The 20,633-nt window shown below is 54.6% G+C and overlaps 2 protein-coding genes across 6 annotated transcripts; one reads left to right on the forward strand and one right to left on the reverse strand.

Moving 5' to 3' along the window:
• Positions 1-79: 79 nt before the first annotated feature.
• CIMAP1B (ciliary microtubule associated protein 1B) lies at positions 80-2,858 on the reverse strand. 5 transcript variants are annotated; one of them, XM_003804583.8, is made up of 7 exons: positions 2,136-2,858; positions 1,628-1,770; positions 1,229-1,432; positions 850-954; positions 596-717; positions 371-511; positions 80-219 (listed from the first exon to the last, which is right to left on the reverse strand). In XM_003804583.8, exons 2-7 carry the CDS (start codon positions 1,734-1,736, stop codon positions 139-141), a joined length of 762 nt encoding a protein of 253 aa, XP_003804631.1. In that variant the 5' UTR covers positions 1,737-1,770; positions 2,136-2,858; the 3' UTR covers positions 80-138. The 5 variants fall into 5 exon arrangements, with proteins under 5 accessions (XP_003804631.1, XP_008959709.1, XP_034805039.1 ...); XM_008961461.6 differs by having other exon boundaries at positions 1,628-2,037; XM_034949148.3 differs by lacking the exon at positions 2,136-2,858 and adding an exon at positions 2,038-2,116.
• Positions 2,859-15,318: 12,460 nt separating this feature from the next.
• On the forward strand, positions 15,319-20,617 carry KLHDC7B (kelch domain containing 7B). Its single transcript, XM_034948824.3, has one exon. It carries the CDS (start codon positions 15,918-15,920, stop codon positions 19,557-19,559), a length of 3,642 nt encoding a protein of 1,213 aa, XP_034804715.2. The 5' UTR covers positions 15,319-15,917; the 3' UTR covers positions 19,560-20,617.
• The last annotated feature ends 16 nt before the right edge of the window (positions 20,618-20,633 follow it).

The following is a 20,633-nucleotide window of genomic DNA, read 5'->3' on the forward strand; positions in this document are numbered from 1 at the left end:
GTTGGGACACGGCCCCAGCCCTAGCTCCACCCCTGGCCTTGCGCCAGGACGCGCAGAAAGAGAGAGAGAGAGAGGCGGACACGATGCGGACTCGCAGACTTTAAGCAAACACGTGTGGGGCCGCTCCCGCCTGGCGGGTCAGTTGTCCGCGTCGGTCACCAGCGGGGCCAGGTAGTCCGAGTGCCGGATCCCGAAACTCCAGCCGCGGGGCTTCCGGTGCTGCGGGCCCGGAGACACCGCTGACCTCGCGGGGCCGGCGTCCTCTCCGCGCCGGGACCCCTGGACCCCCGGGGACTCTGATCCCATCACTCCGACCTCAGGCCCTCCCCACTCTCCTGACTCTGACCCTTGACCCTGGGCTCCAGGCCACCTGATCCACGTTGTAGGCCGCGGGCCCTGGCTTCCGAGTGTTGTCTTGGGGGAGCGAAGTCCGCGCCAGAATCGTGAACTGGGGGGCCCGGGACTTGTAGACCCCTGGACTCACGACCTGGTAGGCGCAGGGGCCCGGGGTCTGCGAGAGGGCAGAGGGTGCTGGCTGCCGCCTCCACTGCCGCGGACCAGGGACCCTCTGCGTCCGCCCCGGCCCCTCCCCCACCTTGCTGAGGTCCTCGAAGAAACTGCCAGCCGCTCTGCGGCCGTAGATGGAGCAAGTTGGGGCGGAGACTTTGCCGATGACGCGCGGACCCAAGAGCGAGGGCACAGTATAGGCCGCGGGACCTGGGGAGGAGGCAGGGCTCGGGGGTAGTGGGTCTCCGCGGACAGGCGCAGGGTGGTCCCAGCTCCCGGAGGGCGGTCCCCGGTCTCGAGTGGGAAGGCCCACAGTTCTGGGATGGGCCGTTCTGACCTCACCTGGGCTCTGCTGCTCCGCCTGGACACCCCAGTTTCGGGGAGCAATGGTGTGCCGAGGTGCACTGGGGTACGTCGCGTTCCCCGCTCGCTCCGGGAAGTACCTGCCTGCGGGGCGGATCAAGGGTGTGGGGGGCTAGAACTGCGTGGGAGCCTGGTGGGTACCCGAGATGGGGTCCTGGGACTAGTGGGGAGTCTGAGCCACGATTTATCAAAGCCCCGTGGGGTTCGGGGTTTGGGATTTGACATGCGGATATGGGGGTACCGAATATGCGGTGTTAGGGTATCCGAGGGGGACTCGGGGTTCAGGTCGGGGGTTCCCAGGTGGGCCTCCCTGGAGGCAGTTCGGCGTTGGGGTGGCCAGGGGCCCAGGGGTCCTGACCAGGTCCCGGAGTGAGGAAGGGCGCTGAGCGGCGTGGGCGGCCGTAGATGGAGTAGGCGGGGGCGCCGTCGGTGCCGCGCACGGTCATGCGAGCGGGCACCAGGTGGCCTGGCCCGGGGCCGCACGTCGTCTGCTGCGTGGGGAAGCGCGCGCCGAAGGTGAAGGCGGGGGCGCGCGGCCGCGACGGGTCATGCAGGACGTAGCCTGGGAGCATCCGAGTCAGCGTCTGGCCGGGCCCAGCCCCAAGCCCCATCTGGAACACGGACCCTCCCCCGGCACAGACCCCCTCTCCCCTCTAGCAGGCACGGTTCAGCCCCGAGCGCAGACCTCCCTGGTCTCTTCCCCTTCCCTCCCCCAGGCGCCGTCCCACCCCTCAATCCCGGGGCCTGCCCCTTCTACCGGTGTTGGGCGGCAGCTTGTATTTGGGCCCGGGGCCTCCGTAGTGCGCCGCGATGGGGCCGCGGGGCCGGTGTGGCCGCCAAAGGCCCACCCAGGCGTCCGAGCCCATAGCGCGGGTGGGGGGCGCTTACGGCTCGCAGCACCTGCGGACAGAAGGCGGTGGCCGCGGCCCCTGCACCGCAAATTCTTGGGGAGCGCACTTTCCCACTACCCTGGGATTAGCGCGGGGCGGGGCGGGGCCTGGACCGTATCCCTGGCGCCAGCAAAACAAACGCGAGCTTCCTTCCCGGCTCTGTGGAGCGTGGGGCCGGGAGCGGATCCAGGGCCATCACCCGGACTCCAGGCGGATTAGGCAGGGACGTGAACTCGCGGGGGCCAAGTCTAGACCCAGACTTGGTGAAGGGAATCACCTGGGGGTGGGGTGGGGGCAGGAGATTTTCGTGCTGTTGGGAAAGGGTGCCTCGGGAAGGGCCTGCGTGGGGGACCTGGTGCCCCGAGGTGCACTGACCTGTTGTGGTAGCTCCTGGCGTGGGAAAACAAAGCGACGTGGCTGGACATCCCCGCTCCGCCCCGCCCACCTCCCAGACCCCATTGTGGCCCTTTCCCGCTTCCTGGCAACCGCACTGACTGCCTGCCCCCCCAACCTGGGTCCGCCTCCCCCTTCCCCACCTCCCAGTGCCGCCGCTGGGCCTCTCTGTGGATTCGGTGGCACGGGTGGGATAGTAGCCTGGGCCACCCAGAACGCTGGCCTCACCCTTACCCTAGTTTCAGTATACCCATTCTGGAATAGGACAAATCTGCAGACAAAAGCAAGGATGGGAATAAAGGAATTGAATAATGCAAAGCACACACTCCATTTAATTATGTGTAGAGAGAGGATTTCTTATCTATTTAAGTCCATGAAATATTCGCAAAAAACAATCATGTGTTGGGCCACAAAATAATCACACAAATTGAAAAAAAGATGTGACACATGATTTGATTACAATCAAATACAATTCTAGGCAAACAAAATGTAAAAAAAGAAGAAGAAAACTCAGCCTGGGCAATACAGTGAGACCCATCTCGACAAAAAACTTTAAAAATTAGCTGGGTGTGATGATGTACACCTGTAGTCCCAGCTATGGGGTCGGTGGCTGAGTCGGCAGGATCTGTTGAGTCTGCGAGTTGGATCCTGCAGTGAGCAGTGATCCCACGACTAGACTCTGGCCTGGGTGACAGAGTGAGACCTTGTCTTAAAAAAAAAAAAAAAAGGGAGAGAGAGAACAGGAAGCAGGAGCAAACAAATATTTTGAAATTGACAAATCTTTAAAAAAAAACCCTGGATCAAAACTTGTCAGAAATAATCTGAAATTACAAACTGTAGCAGGAAGAGCCGCAGACAAAACTCCTCAGACACCAAGTTAAAGAAGGAAGGGATTTATTCGGCCGGGGGCATCGGCAAGACTCCTGTCTCAAGAGCCGAGCTTCCTGAGTGAGCAATTCCTGTCCCTTTTAAGGGCTCACAACTCTAAGGGGGTGTGCGTGAGAGGTCATGATCGATTGAGCAAGCAGGGGGTACGTGACTGGGGTCTGCGTGCCCCGGGTAATCAGAATGGAACAGAGCAGGACAGGGATTTTCACAGTGCTTTTCCATGCAGTGTCTGGAATCTACAGATAACATAACCGGTTAGATCAGGGGTCCCTCTTTAACTACCAGGCCCAGGGCACGGCGCCGGGCTGTCTGCCTGTGGATTTTATTTCTGTCTTTTAGGTTTTACTTTTTCTTTCTTTGGAGGCAGAAATTGGGCATAAGACAATATGAGGGGTGGTCTCCTTCCTTGAAACTACATATCAAACACTACAAAGGTAGATTCCCTTCCTACTGAACTCCTACAGGAGGCAGCTAAAGCTGTGTTCTTGTGGGTGGAGGATTACCAGGTGCCGAGGCAAGAGACTGAAGGCACAAACTGTTTCAGTATAATAAAGAAAATAGTTACAGTAAGAATAGTTATCATACAAATTAGATATAGAGATGACCATGGACATTATCAATCATTAGTGTAGACATTAGTCATTAACTTTTAATATTACTCTTTGTTGCATCATTAATATAACCTAGGAATCACCGGTGGATATAGGGTCAGGTGCTGAAGGGACATTGTGAGAAGTGACCTAGAAGGCAAGAGGTGAGCCGTCTGTCACGCCCATATAAGGGCCGTTTGAGGGCTCCTTGGTCAAGCGGTAACGCCAGTGTCTGGGAAGGCACCCGTTACTTAGCAGACCGTGAAAGGCAGTCTCCTTTCTTTGAAGGAGTCAGGGAACACTGCTCCACCAGCTTCTTGTGGGAGGCTGGATATTATCCAGGCCTGCCCGCAGTCATCCGGAGGCCTAACCCCCTCCCCGTGGTGCTTCAATGGTCACGCTCCTTGTCCACTTTCATGCTCCTCCCATACTCCTGGTTCCTCTTTGAAGTTCACAGTAGATAGCGGTAGAAGAAATAGTTAAAGTCTTAAAGTATTTGATCTTTCTTAGAAATGCATAGAAAACGCTGACGTTTGCTGCCTTCCCTCTCTGCTTCAGCTACCTAAAAGGGAAGGGGCCCCTGTCCTGTGATCACATGACTTGCTTCACCTTGTCAATCACTCAGAAGATTCACCCTCCTTACCCTGCCCCCTTGTCTTGTGTGCAATAAATATCAGCCATTTGGGGCCACTACCGGTCTCCTCCTCTTGATGGTAGTGGTCCCCCGGGCCCAGCTGTTTTCTCTTTATCTCTTTGTCTTGTGTCTTTATTTATTACAATCTCTCGTCTCTGCACACGGGGAGAACACCCACTAAGCCCTGTACGGCTGGACCCTACATGTTCTGAGGAAAATTTATAGTCATTTTAAAATGACTTCATTATGGCCGGGTCTGGTGGCTCACGCCTGTAATCCCAGCACTTTGGGAGGCCGAGGTGGGTGGATCACAAGGTCAGGAGATCGAGACTATCCTGGCTAACATGGTGGAACCCCGTCTCTACTAAAAATACAAAAAAAATTAGCCAGTCATAGTGGAGGGCGCCTGTAGTCTCAGCTACTCGGGAGGCTGAGGCAGGAGAATGGCGTGAACCCAGGAGGCGGAGCTTGCAGTGAGCGGAGATCGCACCACTGCACTCCAGCCTGGGCGACAGAGCGAGACTCCGTCTCAAAAATAAAAAAAAAAAAAGACTTCATTATTATTATTTTAGACAGAGTCTCACTCTGTCAACCAGGCTGGGGTACAGTGGAGCATCTCAGCTCACTGCAACCTCTGCCTCCCAGGCTCAAACAATCTTCCCTTGTCAGCCTCCCAAGTAGCTGGGACCACAGACATGCACCACCACACTCGGCTACTTGTTTTGTATTTTTGGGAGAGATGGGGTTTCACCATGTTTCCCAGGCCGGCCTTGAACACCTGGGCTCAAAAGATCCACCGGCCTTGGCTTCCCAAAGTGCTGGGATTACAGAAGTAAGCCACCCAGCCTCGTGACTACATTATTAATGAAGAAACGATTCAAAAAGCTTAGTATATATCTTACAAATGGAAAAAAAATAAGTAACATAAAGGAATGAAACAGGAACTAACACAAAGTAGTAGATAAAATATAATAACTATATATGTATATTTTTGAGACAGAGTCTTGCTCTGTCGCCAGGCTGGAGTGCAGTGGCACAATCTCGGCTCACTGCAACCTCCGCCTCCCGGATTCAAGCAATTCTTCTGCCTTATCCTCCCGAGTAGCTGGGATTACAGGCGCCCGCCACCATGCCCAGCTAATTTTTGTATTTTTAGTAGAGATGGGGTTTCACCATGTTGGCCAGGATGGTCTCGATCTCTTGACCTTGTGATCCGCCCGCCTCGGCCTCCCAAAGTGCTGGGATTACAGGCGTGAGCCACCGCGTCCGGCCACTCAGAGAGCTTTGTCATGGTTCTTTTCATAGGCACGTGTGCATGAAGGCCCCCACCCCTTCTTAACCTCTTATTTTGCTTGCGTTCGACACAAGTGACTCCATCTTGATATTGGCAATTTTTACGTTTCCTCTAAAAATACAAAAATTAGCTGGGCATGGTGGCAAGTGCCTGTAATCCCAGCTACTTGGGAGGCTGAGGCAGGAGAATCACTTGAACCCGGGAGGCGGAGTTTGCAGTAAGCTGAGACCGTGCCATTGCACTCCAGCCTGGGTGACGGTGAGACTCAGTCTCAAAAAAAAAAAAAAAATTTCTCTGAAGACATCACTGATCAATTATCCTGCGGTTAGGTTTTGATTATCCCTTCCTGTCCAGGTTGACTTGGTGCCATGATGGGAGAATGGCCAGCAATTTTAAGTCAGTGTCAAAACCATTTGAACCACATTTGAGCAGCTGGAAGGAAATTTGGAAGGAGTAGCTGTTGGGTTAAGTCGGCCTTTCATTCGATCAGTCTCACAGGTGTTCCCTATCATGTCAAAGTGCTGCGCCAGCATTACTTGTTAGCAGTTGTACTTTTGCAGAGGTTGGGCAGGTGCAGGGTTTTAAAAGAATCACACAGAGTGAAGTAATATGATGAACTCAGTTTGCAGAATGATTTTATTTTTGTATTTTCTTCTATCTATCTATCTATCTATATTTTAATAGAGACACTCAGCTATTTTTGTTTTTGTTGTAGAGAAGAGGTCTTACTTTGTTGCCCAGGCTGGTATCAAACTGACTTCAAACAATCCTCCTGCATTGGCCTCCCAAAGTTCAGGGATTATAGGCGTGAGCCACTGTGCTTGTCCCTATATTTCTTAAATATAGTATAAAAATAGTATACACTGTATGCTCTTAGATTACTTGATTTAAGTGCTTTTTTTCTTTATGCCAATTAAATAGAGTTCTTTGTAAATTAAAATCACATATAGACATAAGGACACAAAAACATAGACAACACAAAGATCTTGTGGCTTTTTACTTGAAAATTTTAGTTATAAAACAGTAGGCCAGGCGCGGTGGCTCATGCCTGTAATCCCAGCACTTTGGGAGGCCGAGGTGGGCAGATCACTTGAGGTCAGGAGTTCGAGACCAACCTGACCAACATGGAGAAACCCTGTCTCTGCTAAAAATATACAAATTAGCCAGATGTGGTGGTGCGTGCCTGTAATCCCAGCTACTCGGGAGGCTGAAGCAGGAGAATCACTTGAATCTGGGAGGCGGAGGTTTCAGTGAGCCGAGATTGCACCATTTCACTTCAGCCTGGGCAACAAGAGCAAAACTCTGTCTCAAAACAAAAACAAAAGCAAAAACAAAAACAGTAAAACATAATAATATAAATTCATGGGTGTGTGAAAGGACAGTTGGATTTAAATTATGTTTTTGATAAAACAGAACAAGTTAAGGTTACCTGTTCAGATGGCTAAAGCTTTACGATTTTTATTACCCTACCGGTAATCCTCTGAACAAGATGGGAAGACGAGACCGGGCGCTGTGGCTCATGCCTGTAATTGCGGCACTTTGGGAGGCCGAGGCAGGTAGATCACTTGCGGTCAGGAGTTGGAAACCAGCCTGGCCAACATAGCGAAAACCCATCTCTACTAAAAATACAAAATTAACCAGACTTGGTGTCAGGCACCTGTAATCCTAGCTACTTAGGGAGGCTGAGGCAGGAGAATCGCTTGAACCCGGGAGGTGGAGGTTGCAGTGAGCCAAGACTGCACCACTGCACTCCAGCCTGGGGGACAGAGCGAGACTCTGTCACAAACAAACAAACAGCTCCTCAAATGAATATAAATATTTAATTCCAGTAAGATTTCCAATGTTAAAAATAGGAAAACACAAATTTAAAGTTCATATGCAAAAATGTGTTCAATTGTCAAAAAAATTCTAAAACAGGAAAAGAATAAAAGGGTTCTTAGGTACTAACCGCATGCGACAGTTAATTTGATGCACCAGGTTGGCTGGGCCACGCACCCCTGGCAGCTCTGTGCATTCCCGGCCCCTTCCTTGCTCCTGAAGCCCAGCCATCGCGGCATCTTTCTGCATTTGCTGCTTCTGAATCCCTTTGTGTCCTCTTTTCTTGACTTCCGCTGTTAACGTCATCTTCCTAGGTAACGATTCCCTATGTTAATGTTTTTCCTGTTCACATTCCTGGTGTGGCTGTTCCCTTCTGTTTGGAACTAACTCAGTTATGATAGAGATTTTCGGAGGGGAAGATGAGAGAGGTTCGGTGAGTGTATCAGGCAGGGGTAGAAATGGATTTATTATGGGGAATATTATAGAATCGCTGGATGAGTTGGTGGTGTAATAGCTGAGAGGTGGCCTTTGGGACTACCGAGCTTAAGAGGAGACCTGGGTAGCTGTGATTCTGAGATCAGGAACCTGCCGGGAATCCTGACGCCGCACCCCTGCTGCCCAGGCCTCCCTCAGCGACGGCTGAGTGTCCACATCCCTGTCTGCCAGCAGTCAGCGCAGGGCGGAGGCCTCCGAGTCATTTCTGCCTTTCATATCTTACACAACTGCACTGAATCCAACAGCCTCGCCCGGAACTGTGGCTGCAAGGGGATCTGTAAAGCACAGTATTGCCGCATTTGTATTTTAGGTTCTAAAATACAGGAAAATAAACAAAAGGAGGTGAGAATGGAAGCTGAACACAATGGACCACATCCAGCACAGTGGAAAATCAAGAGTCCTGATGTGAGCACAGCAGGCTTGAGATGTCGTCTGCCACCCAGTGATGTTCATGGCAGACGTAGCGGAGAGGTCCAGGTCGGAGATGCTGAACTGAGAGGCGTGCACAAGCCGTGGGAATGGATGGGGCCGCTTAGTGCAGGAGTCACCAAGTCCAGCCACCTCCTGTTTCTGTAAATAAAATTTTATTGGGGCCAGGCGCGGTGGCTCCCGCCTGTAATCCCAGCACTTTGGGAGGCCGAGGCGGGCGGATATGAGGTCAGGAGATCGAGACCATCCTGGCTAACATGGTGAAACCCCGTCTCTACTAAAAATACAAAAAATTAGCTGGGCGTGGTGGTGGGCACCTGTAGTCCCAGCTACTCGGGAGGCTGAGGCAGGAGAATGACGTGAACCCGGGAGGCGGAGCTTGCAGTGAGCCGAGATCCCACCACTGCACTCCAGCCTGGGCAACAGAGCCAGACTCCATCTCAAAAAATAAAAAAATAAAAAAAAAATGTTATTGGAACACAGCCACATCCGTTTATTTTTTAAGGTTGGTTTTGTGCAGACTTGAGTAGTTGCAAGAGACTGTGACCTGCAGAGGCAAAAACAGCCGCAATCCAGCTCTTTGCACAAAAACTTTGCTGCCCCTGACTGAGGGTGTGCACGTGGGTAAAGAGCTCCAGGGCCCTGCAGCACTCCCGGGCTGGAGACGTGGCAGAAGCAAGCACTCTGATATGTGGATCATAAACAAGTGACAGCCTCCGATGCTCAGCACTTAGGCGTCTCAGCCAACCTTCATGAGTTAGGTTGTGGGATGCTTGATGAGTGTAGCTTCTCAAGTTTCTGTCGCCCTCACCAGGGACCCTTAAGCTGGTGGACTCGTATTTGACATCTGCGGTGAGGTCCTGTTGTATTCCAGGAAGACTTAATTTTCCAAACTAGAATAGATTACTGTGAAACCCCAGCATAATTACCTTACATGAGCTAAATATTAAAATAGAGACCAGGCCTGAAGAATCCCTGAGCAGACAAAACCAGTTAGGCGTTCTAACTGACCTCAACCTTGCCTAAATGGAAAACATAAGTGAAACTTAACTGGAGTCATTTCTGATAAATGGTTATGTGAGGCAGAAGTAAAACTCAACTCCAGCCAATCCTAAGCAGCCAGCTAACGCTCAATTGCGTAACTAGGGACTTCCCAACTAGACAGACCGAATAAGGAAGTTGCATAACTGTAACCATTCAAGTGATTTCTTCAGTGTGCCTCCTGATTTTCTTAAATAGACAGACAAATACTTATCTCTGACATTTTTGTCACTGGCCTGAGAAAAAAAGTGTTTGTGGCCAGGCTCACACCTGTAATCCCAGCACTTTGGGAGGCCAAGGTGGGTGGATTACCAGGAGTTCAAGACCAGCCTGGCCAACATGGAGAAAGCCCATCTTTACTAAAAATACAAAAATTAGCTGGGTGTGATGGCGCGTACCTGTAATCCCAGCTACTCGGGAGGCTGAGGCAGGAGAATCGCTTGAGCCCAGGAGGCTGACATTGCAGTGAGCCGAGATCACGCCACTGCACTCCAGCCTGGGGGACAGAGCAAGACTCTGTCTCAAACAAACAAACAAAAAAAAAAAAAAAAAAAAAAAAGGAAAAGAAAAGAAAAACAAGTGTTTATATGAAGTATTTTCTCAGAAAAAGAGTAACCCAAATACTTTTCAAGTCCATGTGGCTTGATTAATCTTTAATAAATAAGAATATTGGTGATTTAGTAAAAATGGATATTCTACCTAGCTTTGTTAATCAAATAAACTCATATTATCTCTATTACAAAATTTGTCAGCAAGAAAATTTTGTGTATATATATATATTTTAGTAGAGATGGGGTTTCTCCATGTTCGCCAGGCCGGTCTCGAACTCCCGACCTCAGGTGATCTGCCTGACCTCTGCCTCCCAAAGTGCTGGGATTACAGACGTGAGCCACCGCGCCCGGTCATCACCAGGGACATTTAACTGACATCTTCATTCCATCATCTGAAGAGGCTGCAATCTCTGGGCTCAAAAACTAAGATCATAGTCACTGGTAGTCAAAAAAAAAAAAAAAAAAAAAAAAAAAGAACAAGGCTAAGGTCATAATTTACTCCAAAGATTAACCTTTGTTAAATTATTTTGTTTCCATAGAACAATACTTTGAATTCCCCATCATGCGATGCAATCTGAAATGAACAACTTAGCCTCAACAGTGTTCCAAACTAGAAGCTGTTGATACCTTAGGAGCTTAACAAATAAGAGCTTGTGTTCTTGATAAGAAAATTTCCTTATCAACACGTTAGAAATTGTTTTCCAAAATTTAAAGACTCTTAAGAAACAAACGTAAGTCTCTCATGAGATAGATGACGCCTTTGGTTGATTTAATGGGTTAAATCTTGGCTCCTGGGGATCCCAGCTGCAGGGAGTTGCTTAGTCCTTGGTGGTTATTCTTACAGTCATTGTGTTTACCCAGTTCCTTCATTGTATCCTCTCAAGGGTTTCAACACTTTCCAGCAGCCACTCCCACATCAAATGATTGCCCTCAGGATTAAACAACTTTCAGAATTCAACACCCCACCACCCAGGTCTATGATGGTGATCACCTGTACACGACTCTGCACTCCAGTGTCTACGTCACTCAGTGGTAACGGAGAGCAGAGCTCTACCATCTGGTCATCCTCTCAGCTTGCCCAGTGGGGATTTGTTGAAGTAAATTTTTTTTGTGTGTGTGTGACGGAGTCTCGCTCTGTCACCCAGGCTGGAGTGGTGCGATCTCAGCTCACTGCAACCTCTGCCTCCTGGGTTCAGCAATTCTCCTGCCTCAGCTTCCCGAGTAGCTGGGATTACAGGTGAGTACCACCACGCCCGGCTAATTTTTTTGTATTTTTAGTGGAGACGGGGTTTCACCATGTTGGCCAGGCTAGTCTCCAACTCCTGATCTCAGGTGATCCACCCGCCTTGGCCTCCCAAAGTGCTGGGATTACAGGTGTGAGCCACTGCACCCGGGCTGTTTAAGTAAATTAAAATGGAGACCAGGCCTGAAGAATCCCTAAGCAGACAAAACAAGTTAGGTCTCGTAAGTGACTTCAGCCTTGCTTAAATTGAAAACATAAGTGAAACTTAACTTGAGCCATTATTTTGTTTGTTTGTTTTTCAGTAGAGACAAGGTCTTGCTATGTTGCCCAGGCTGGTCTCAAAGACTAGTCATCTGCCCTGCCTCGGCCTCACACCCAAAGTGCTGGGATTACAGGCATGAGTCATTTCTTTTTTTTCTTTTTTGAGACAGAGTCTTCTCTGTTGCCCAGGCTGGAGTGCAATGGCGCAATCTCGGCTCACTACAACTTCTGCCTACCGGGTTCAAGCAATTCTCCCACCTCACCCTCCCGAGTAGCTGGGATTACAGGCACTTGCCATCATGCCCAGCTAATTTTTGTATTTTTGTAAAGATGGGGTTTCACTATGTTGACCAGGCTGGTCTTGAACTCCTGCCTGCCCTGGCCTCCCACCCAAAGTGCTGGGATTATAGGCGTGAGCCACCATGCCTGGCTGAGTTGTTTCTGATAAATGCTTCCATTAGACAGAGATAAATTTTAATCTACCCAATCATAAGTAACCAACTATCATGATTATATAACTACTGACTTTCCAACAGGATAAGCCAAAGAAAGCAACTCTATAACTGTAACCAATCAAATAATTTCTTTATTGTGCTTCTACATTTTCCCAGTAAAAACTTGCATTTGATGTTTTGTCTCTGGAATACTAAAGCTCTTTCAGTCAGGTGTTCCCCAATTCATAAATTGCTTTTCACTCAAACCCTTTAAAATTTTGTTGTGAGTCAGATGTTTCTTTAACGCGTGGTTGTAAAACGTGCTGTTAGTAAGGAACATGACTTAGATCTACATTCAGGTCCTAGTGCAGTTTCTTTTTCTGTCACCAGGGCCATCTTGCTGGCTTGCCACAGGTTATGTGATAATGACTGGGCATTATTCATGGGAAACTGCACTGCGTAAGCAGGCCTGGCTAGGCCCACAGTAGGCCCCGGGCACATTTTCAGCTGCGAAGCGGAGGACTAGCAACCGGTGAGGTAGAAGGAGAACCAAGAGATGGTGGGAGAATGGGAACTGAGCTGAGAGAGCTTCCGGAAGGTTGCGGTGGTCTAGGGCGATCCACGTCATTGAGAAACGGCGTTAGGCTGATTTCACGGGGCAGATGACATGGAAGTGCTGCTGAGGAAGACGCTGAGCTCCTGAAGTGAAAAGGGATGAGGACGCCTAAGAAGACACGAGCGCAATACCTAATACAATTTCCTGAAATTGTTTCATGTCACACGTTAAAATAATATGAAACACGTTAAATAATAAAATGGTATGAAGGTTTTATTTTATCTGAACTACAGTGATTTGTCTTCAGATTTTGAAATATAACAGACTTTATTTTATTTATTTTATTTTTTGAGACAGAGTCTCGCTCTGTCGCCCAGGCTGGAGTGCAGTGGCGCGATCTCGGCTCACTGAAACCTCCGCCTCCCGCGTTCACGCCATTCTCCTGCCTCAGCCTCCCGAATAGCTGGGACTACAGGTGCCCGCCACCGCACCCGGCTAATTTTTTTGTATTCTTAGTAGAGATGGGGTTTCACCGTGTTAGCCAGGATGGTCTTGATCTCCTGACCTCGTGATCCGCCCGCCTCGGCCTCCCACAGTGCTGGGATTACAGCCTTGAGCCACCGCGCCTGGCCCTGAAATTGTTTAATGTCACACGTTAAAATAATATGAAACACGTTAAAATAATAAAATGATATGAAGGTTTTATTTTATCTGAACTACAGTGATTTGTCTTCAGATTTTGAAATATAAAAGAGTTTATTTATTTTATTTTTTAAGACAGAGTCTCGCTCTGTCGCCCAGGCTGGAGTGTGGCGGTGCGATCTCGGCTCACTGAAACCTCCGCCTCCTGGGTTCAAGCGATTCTCCTGCCTCAGCCTTCTGAGTGGCTAGTATTACAGGTGTCCGGCACCACGCCCCACTAATTTTTTTTTTTTTTTTTTTTAAGTAGAGCAGGGGTTTCACCATGTTGGCCAGGCTGGTCTTGAACACCTGACCTCAGGTGATCCGCCTGCCTCGGCCTCCCAAAGTGCTGAGATTACAGGTGTGAGCCACCACGCCCGGCCAAAAGCCTTTATTTTTTGCTTTTTCTGCTTTTAACCATCCTCCTTTTTGGGGGGTTGGGGGGACCTAGTTATTAACAGAAAAAAACCCTTTGCTGGTGTCTTTTTTTCTTTTTTTTGAGATGGAGTCTCGCTCTGTCACCCAGGCTGGAGTGCAGTGGTGCGATCTCGGCTCACTGCAACTCCCCGGCTTCAAGCGATTCTCCTGCCTCAGCCTCTGGAGTAGCTGGGATTACAGGCGCCCGCCACCACGCCCGGCTAATTTTTCTATTTTTGGTAAAGACAGGGTTTCTCCCTGTTGGCCAGGCTGGTCTCGAACTGCTGACCTCAGGCGATCCAACACCTCGGCCTCCCACCTCGAGGCGATCCGACACCTCGGCCCAGGTCGCACTTTTTTGCCCGTTTTGATCCCATCCTCCAACTGCGGCCACAGCCGGAAATGTAGAGAAATTCGCGCTCCTGGGGCCGGCGGGGCTGGCGCTGGCTCACCCGCTCCCCGGGCCCTCCCAGTCGCCAGGTTTGCGCTCGGAGCCCAGGGGCTGCGGGTTCACAGTTCGCCCGCGAGTCGCTGTTAACCCTCCAGGCGCGGCCCGGGGGCGCTCGCGCGCGCTGCCAACGGAGCCATCCCTGACGCGTTCTCAGTTTACGGCAGAAAACGCCAGTCGGGGCGGGACCATGACTCCAGGGTTTCGCGGAAATAAATTTTAATCCAGTTTTGAAGCCACCACTTGGAGTTCCAGGGCAGTTGCACCCCGGGGGTGCGCTGCCCCCACCGCTTCCCGCCCGTTACTCAGTCTCTAATATTTATGGGTGACATCTCCATCCTCTGAAGGTTTCTGGACCCCAAACTTAACCAAGAGGCAGAGCCTGAGACTGGGACAGAGAATAAGGGCAGGGTCTAGAAAGCCTTCCCTCAACTTGAGGTCCACCTTAAGGCATGGGGCCCACCCTCACCCTCTCCCTGTCATCTAATAGTCCCAGGGGGAGCTGGGAGGTGAGTTACCTGAGGCTCAGTAGGGTTCAGGCTGGGTGCCAGGGACACTCCTAGGCCATCTCCTTGCTGCTTGAGTAAGGGAGAAATCCCCAGGCCTGCTGTGTCCCAGAGGAAGGAAAAATACACACGGTACTTTCCAGGGAGCCCTGCCTTTGTCCCAGGGACTCCAGGCTCTTTTTCTTGTCTGAGCCTCACCTGGCACCTGGCCCGAGACACTCCTGAGATGGGATTAAGTAAGGAGCAGGTGGAGGAGCCCAGGCTCCTCCCTCAGGAAGCAAGTGCTCACATCCAACAGAAGTACCTACATGCCGGCCTGAGCCAGGGCTAGGAGGTACCAGCCAGGATGTGGTCTCGAGGGCGAGTCCTCAGCTCAGATAAGGGAAGGCTGAGGACTGAGACGAAGACACCCAGAGTCTGGCTATTAGAGCACCTGGGGCCAGAGGGGGGTGGTTTCTAAGGGATCCAGGTGCTGGCTGATGCGGTAACTGGAGTAGGGGGCAGGCTGGGCTCAGGGTTCTCCAGGGGCACAGTGAGAGTCTCATCTGGGCAGTCAAGACACTCTCGATGGGCGCAGGGGGTCCAGGAGATCCTAGAAGGTCTAGGTGGGCTGAAATAAGCCTGGCCATAAAGAGAGAAATATGTTTGGATTTTATTTATCCCATTAATTTTTTTTTTCTCTTGACTTGAAAACCCTATCCCATGTCTGGTAAACCCAGAGTAAGGAGTCCAGATGCTGCTGGAGGAGGAGCTATGGGAGCCTCAGCCTCCCCTCTATGCCCCCTCCCTGTGCCCCAATGCAAACCTCCACAGCACCCCTGCAATGATAATGCTCACTGCCAGGACCCGTGCTCAGGGTCTCCCTCTTCAGCCTGAGAGACCACCGTCAGGCACAGCCTGCACCCCTCCCGTGCACGGCCCCCACCCCTCCCCTGCTGGCCCACAGTGGAATCAGCCTCTCCAGTTTCTGGTGATTTCATCAGGGCCACATCACATTGCTAGAGCTAGAGATAACATCTCCCTGTGGGTAACCCTTCCCTGCCAAGCCCCCTGAAGCTGGGCCCAGGCTGAGAGGAGGGACTGTGGGGTGTGGAATGAATTTAGGGGTGTGAGGGGCTACCAGGCAGAAGCAAGTTGGCTGTGATGACAGCACAGAGCTCAGGAACGCTGCCTGAGGACCCTGGGGCCTACGAGGAGGAGAAGAGGGCAGGAGCTGGTGGGGTGCTTGCAGAGACCCTGGGCTCCTATCCTGCCATAAGCCTCGCTGTCTCCTGATATCTGCAGCCAGGCCCTACTGACAGCCCCAGGCCTGAGTGCAAGCAGAGACCCCACCCTTCCCAGGCCCTGGAGGACTGGTCCACCTTAACTGGGCAGCCCTTGGGGCAGGCGCTGGCTGGTGCCTCAGCCCAGGCCTCTGTGCTCTGCATGCACTGCCAGCCTGCCATCAGGCCCCTTGCAGTGGGTTGCAGCCCTGAACCATGATCCAGGGCACCTTGGAGCCAGATGGTCCCCTCTGGGGCTGGGACTGGGACAGTGACAATGACTGGGATAGTGCTGTGCTGGCCCTCCTGGCGCTGGCTGTGGTGGCTGCCACAGCGCTGGCCTTACACTGGTTTGGCTCCGGGCACGACCAAGAGGCGGCAGAACCGGTGTCCACAGCCCTCGGGGCTCAACCTCATCAGGCAGGAGGAGCTGAGCTGGCCCTGCAACCGAAGTCCAAGGTCAGTGATGGCAGCGAGGGGCAGAGCCCAGGGCAGGGGAAACCAGAGCCCCCAGGACGCGGCCAGCAGAGCCCTGTCCCTGCTGCAGCGCCGGGCGGGGGCCTGGCCGCCATGGCCCGGCTTCCACTCAAGACAGCTGTCGAGGAGGCCCGCAGAGGGGCATTAGGACAGCAACGGGGCAGTGCCACCCCCGCGGCCCCCCGAGCGGAAGGAAAGGAGCCTCCCAGGCCAGGCACTGCCCTCCTGGGCAGGAGTGAAGCAGGGGGGATGTCCGCCGCCCTCCTGATCCACTTCACTCCTCGGAGCCCTGGCAGCGAAGCGGAGGCGCAGGCGGAGACAGGTGGTGTCAGGGCGTCCTCTCGCCAAGCCGCAGGCCCCGCGGGGCAACAGGACACTGGCCCCTGGCAGGCGGGCGCGGGGCCCTCGGGCTCGATGGGGAGAGGCCGGGGCCGGCGGCGGCGGATGGACGCTGACTCGGGAGACAGAGCCCGCCGCCCCCGGAAACTGGACCCGCTCCGCCTGGGCGCCGCGGGGAGCGTGTGGGACGCGGTGGACGAGGCCGCCGCCCTGGACGCCCACGCGCGCGGCCTCCCCACAGGACCCCCACTCGCCCAGGAGCCCGCACTCCCGGCGCTGCCCGCTCCCCGCGCCCTGCAGCCTGGGTCTCAGACGGAAGGCTCTGGGGCCAAGGGTGGCTGGAGCAGGGAGGCTTCGGGGGTCCCTGCCCCCGGAGGAGGCTGGCCCTGGGTCAGCAGGGAGGTCCCGGGCACCCGGAGCTTTGGCTCAGCCCCAGGCTCCACGCGCCCCTGGCTAGAGAGTCCGCCTCAAGGTCGCCCACTCTCGTCCCAAGGGCCGGGTGCCACAGGGGCCTACGATGCGGGCGAGGCCGGGGCTGACAGCTCTCGAGATAACAGTCCTGCCGCTGACCTGGGGCCCACCCGGCCCCCGGAGCAAGCAAAGCCGGCCGCAGCCTGCCACAGCCGCGCGCCCTCCCGGAGCCGTGAGCCTCGCCCGCGCTCCGCCTCCCCGCCCGCAGCTCCCGGCCCGGGGTTCCCACCTGAAGCCCTGACTCTCCCCTCTCCTTCAGATTTTTTGCCCCTGGAGGTTACCCAGGGTCCTTCTGTGGGCGAAAATCTCAGAGCGGCGCCAGCCCCAAGTTCAGCCTCAGCCCAAGTCTTAACTTCAGCTCCAGCCTCAGTCCCAGCCCCAGCCCTGGCTTCATCCCCCACCTCAGCACCAACCTCAGCCACCACCTCAACCTCATCCCCCACCTCAGCCCCAGCCCCAGCTCCAACTTCAGCTCCAACTTCAACCCCAGCCCCAGCCCCAAGTCCAGCTGCAGCCGCAACTCCAGCCCCAGCCCCAGCCCCAGTCCCAACCCTCACACCCCCATCCCCAGCCCTAACCCCAGTCCCAACCCCAGCCCTAACCCCAGCTCCAACTCCAGCCCCAACCCCAGCCGCATCCCCTGCCCCAGCCCCCACCTCAGCCCCAACCCCAACCCCAGCCACATCCCCTGCCCCAGCTGACGGGTCAAAGCCTCAGGAGAGTGTGGCTCTCCCCAGGCGCTACCAGGAGGGGCAGGTCTCAGCCAGCTGGGGAAACCTTATTGCCATGGTTCTTAGAAGCCACCCCTTCCCCAGACAAGACAGGCCCCAAGGGAGTGTCCCGAGGGCGGTTCCCGGGAGCCCCGTGGATCCCAGCACTTCCACACACTCTGAGGACAGACACGGCCCCTCTTCTTCAGTGGGGACAGTCATAGGGACAGGTACAGGGGGCCTGGTTGAGGCTGGAGGTCAGCCACAGACAAGAAGCTCCGAGACCAACGGATCGCCCAGCCCAGACCCTCCCCCAGGCCTAAGAGGAGAGGGAACCAGGGAGAAAAGTCTAGACTCGCTGCCCCAAGCCGCGATGCCCAGGGGCCCCGCACAGCCCCCCGCGCAGACGCCGCCTGGCCCCGCGGCCTCCTCCTCTGTGAGGCGCTCACAGCCGGTACCCCAGCTACGGAAACGCAGCAGGTGCGAAATCGCCCCGACCTCGGAGCAGGAGGTCAGGCCGGCCGCCTCAGGGGACCCTCAAGGGGAGGCGCCGGGGGAGGGGGGCAGCCCTGCCGGCCGCAGCGGGGCGCTCACAGAAAAGCAGAAGGAGGTCCGGAAGCTCATGGTGTTTCTGCAGAGGCCCGGGAGTTGGGGGGTGGTGGAGGGGCCCCGGAAGCCCAGCTCCCGGGCCCTGGAGCCCACCACGGCGGCAGCCCTGCGGCGGCGGCTGGACCTGGGCAGTTGCCTGGACGTGCTGGCCTTTGCCCAGCAGCACGGAGAGCCCGGCCTGGCGCAGGAGACCTACGCGCTGATGAGCAACAACCTGCTGCGAGTGCTGGGAGACCCGTGCCTCTACCGCAGGCTGAGCGCGGCCGACCGCGAGCGCATCCTCAGCCTGCGGACCGGCCGGGGCCGGGCGGTGCTGGGCGTCCTCGTACTGCCCAGCCTCTACCAGGGGGGCCGCTCAGGGCTCCCCAGGGGCCCTCGTGGCCAGGAGCCTCCTGCGGCGGCCCCTGTGCCCCTGCCTCTACCGGCGCACCTGCATGTGTTCAACCCCCGGGAGAACACCTGGCGGCCCCTGACCCAGGTGCCCGAGGAGGCCCCGCTTCGGGGCTGCGGTCTCTGCACCATGCACAACTACCTGTTTCTGGCGGGGGGCATCCGTGGCTCCGGTGCCAAGGCCGTCTGCTCCAACGAGGTCTTCTGCTACAACCCTCTGACCAACATCTGGAGCCAGGTTCGGCCCATGCAGCAGGCCCGAGCCCAGCTCAAGCTGGTGGCCCTGGACGGGCTGCTCTATGCCATCGGTGGCGAATGCCTGTACAGCATGGAGTGCTACGACCCGCGAACAGACGCCTGGACCCCACGCGCGCCACTCCCCGCAGGCACCTTCCCTGTGGCCCACGAGGCTGTGGCCTGCCGTGGGGACATCTACGTCACGGGGGGTCACCTCTTCTACCGCCTGCTCAGGTACAGCCCCGTGAAGGATGCTTGGGACGAGTGCCCATACAGTGCCAGCCACCGGCGTTCCAGCGACATCGTGGCGCTGGGGGGCTTCCTGTACCGCTTCGACCTGCTGCGGGGCGTGGGCGCCGCCGTGATGCGCTACAACACAGTGACCGGCTCCTGGAGCAGGGCTGCCTCCCTGCCCCTGCCCGCCCCCGCCCCACTGCGCTGCACCACCCTGGGCAACACCATTTACTGCCTCAACCCCCAGGTCACTGCCACCTTCACGGTCTCTGGGGGGACTGCCCAGTTCCAGGCCAAGGAGCTGCAGCCCTTCCCCTTGGGGAGCACCGGGGTCCTCAGTCCATTCATCCTGACTCTGCCCCCTGAGGACCGGCTGCAGACCTCACTCTGAGTGGCAGGCAGAGAACCAAAGCTGCTTCGCTGCTGTCCAGGGAGACCCTCCTGGGATGGGCCTGAGAGGCCGGGGCTCAGGGGAGGGGCTGGGATCGGAACTTCCTGCTCTTGTTTCTGGACAACTTTCCCCTTCTGCTTTAAAGGTTGTCGATTATTTTGAAGCCCAGACTCCCTCAGCCTCTTTCTGCCCCTCGCTCCACACCCAGACTGTTTCCTGACTCAATTCCGTACCTGCTTACAGACCCTCTCAGCTTGCTCACACCCCCCTGTCTGTGGGACTCCCTATTCCCTAGAGCCAGGGACTGACAAGGACTTGGCTCGCTGGAGCTCTGCTGAGCCGAGAGAGGAGGGGGTAGAAAACATTCACACTTCCTATGCTCTGTCAGCAGGACAGGGAGCAAAAACGTCCCCAGGCAACGTCCTCGCCTCTGGGACTTTCTGCCTGTCCTAAGGCCTCCCCAGGTACCAACCCCGTAGCTATCTGGGTCTGTTTGGCACTGTGGATTCTCAAGGGCCTAGAACCCTTGCCTCTGAAACTGGTCCGCTGGTGCGGCCCTGCTGTCTGCAGCTCCTGCCCATACCCCCAGCCCACACCAGGCCAGGCCCACTCCGGGCTCACCACCCTCTGCAGCCTTGTGGGGCTCTCCCAGCCCCTCCAGAAGCCCACCCCATTTCTCACCAACCCCCGATCTCTAAATGAGGCCTGAGCGTCACCCTAGTTCTGCCCCTTTTTAGCTGTGTAGACTTGGACAAGACATTTGACTTCCCTTTCTCCTTGTCTATAAAATGTGGACAGTGGACGTCTGTCACCCAAGAGAGTTGTGGGAGACAAGATCACAGCTATGAGCACCTCGCACGGTGTCCAGGATGCACAGCACAATCCATGATGTGTTTTCTCCCCTTACGCACTTTGAAACCCATGCTAGAAAGGTGAATACATCTGACTGTGCTCCACTCCAACCTCCAGCCTGGATGTCCCTGTCTGGGCCCTTTTTCTGTTTTTTATTCTATGTTCAGCACCACTGGCACCAAATACATTTTAATTCACTGAAAGCACCTGCAGCTTGCACTT

The sequence above is a fragment of the Pan paniscus genome, chromosome 23 (genome assembly GCF_029289425.2).
Source record: "Pan paniscus chromosome 23, NHGRI_mPanPan1-v2.0_pri, whole genome shotgun sequence".
Lineage (NCBI taxonomy): Eukaryota > Metazoa > Chordata > Mammalia > Primates > Hominidae > Pan > Pan paniscus.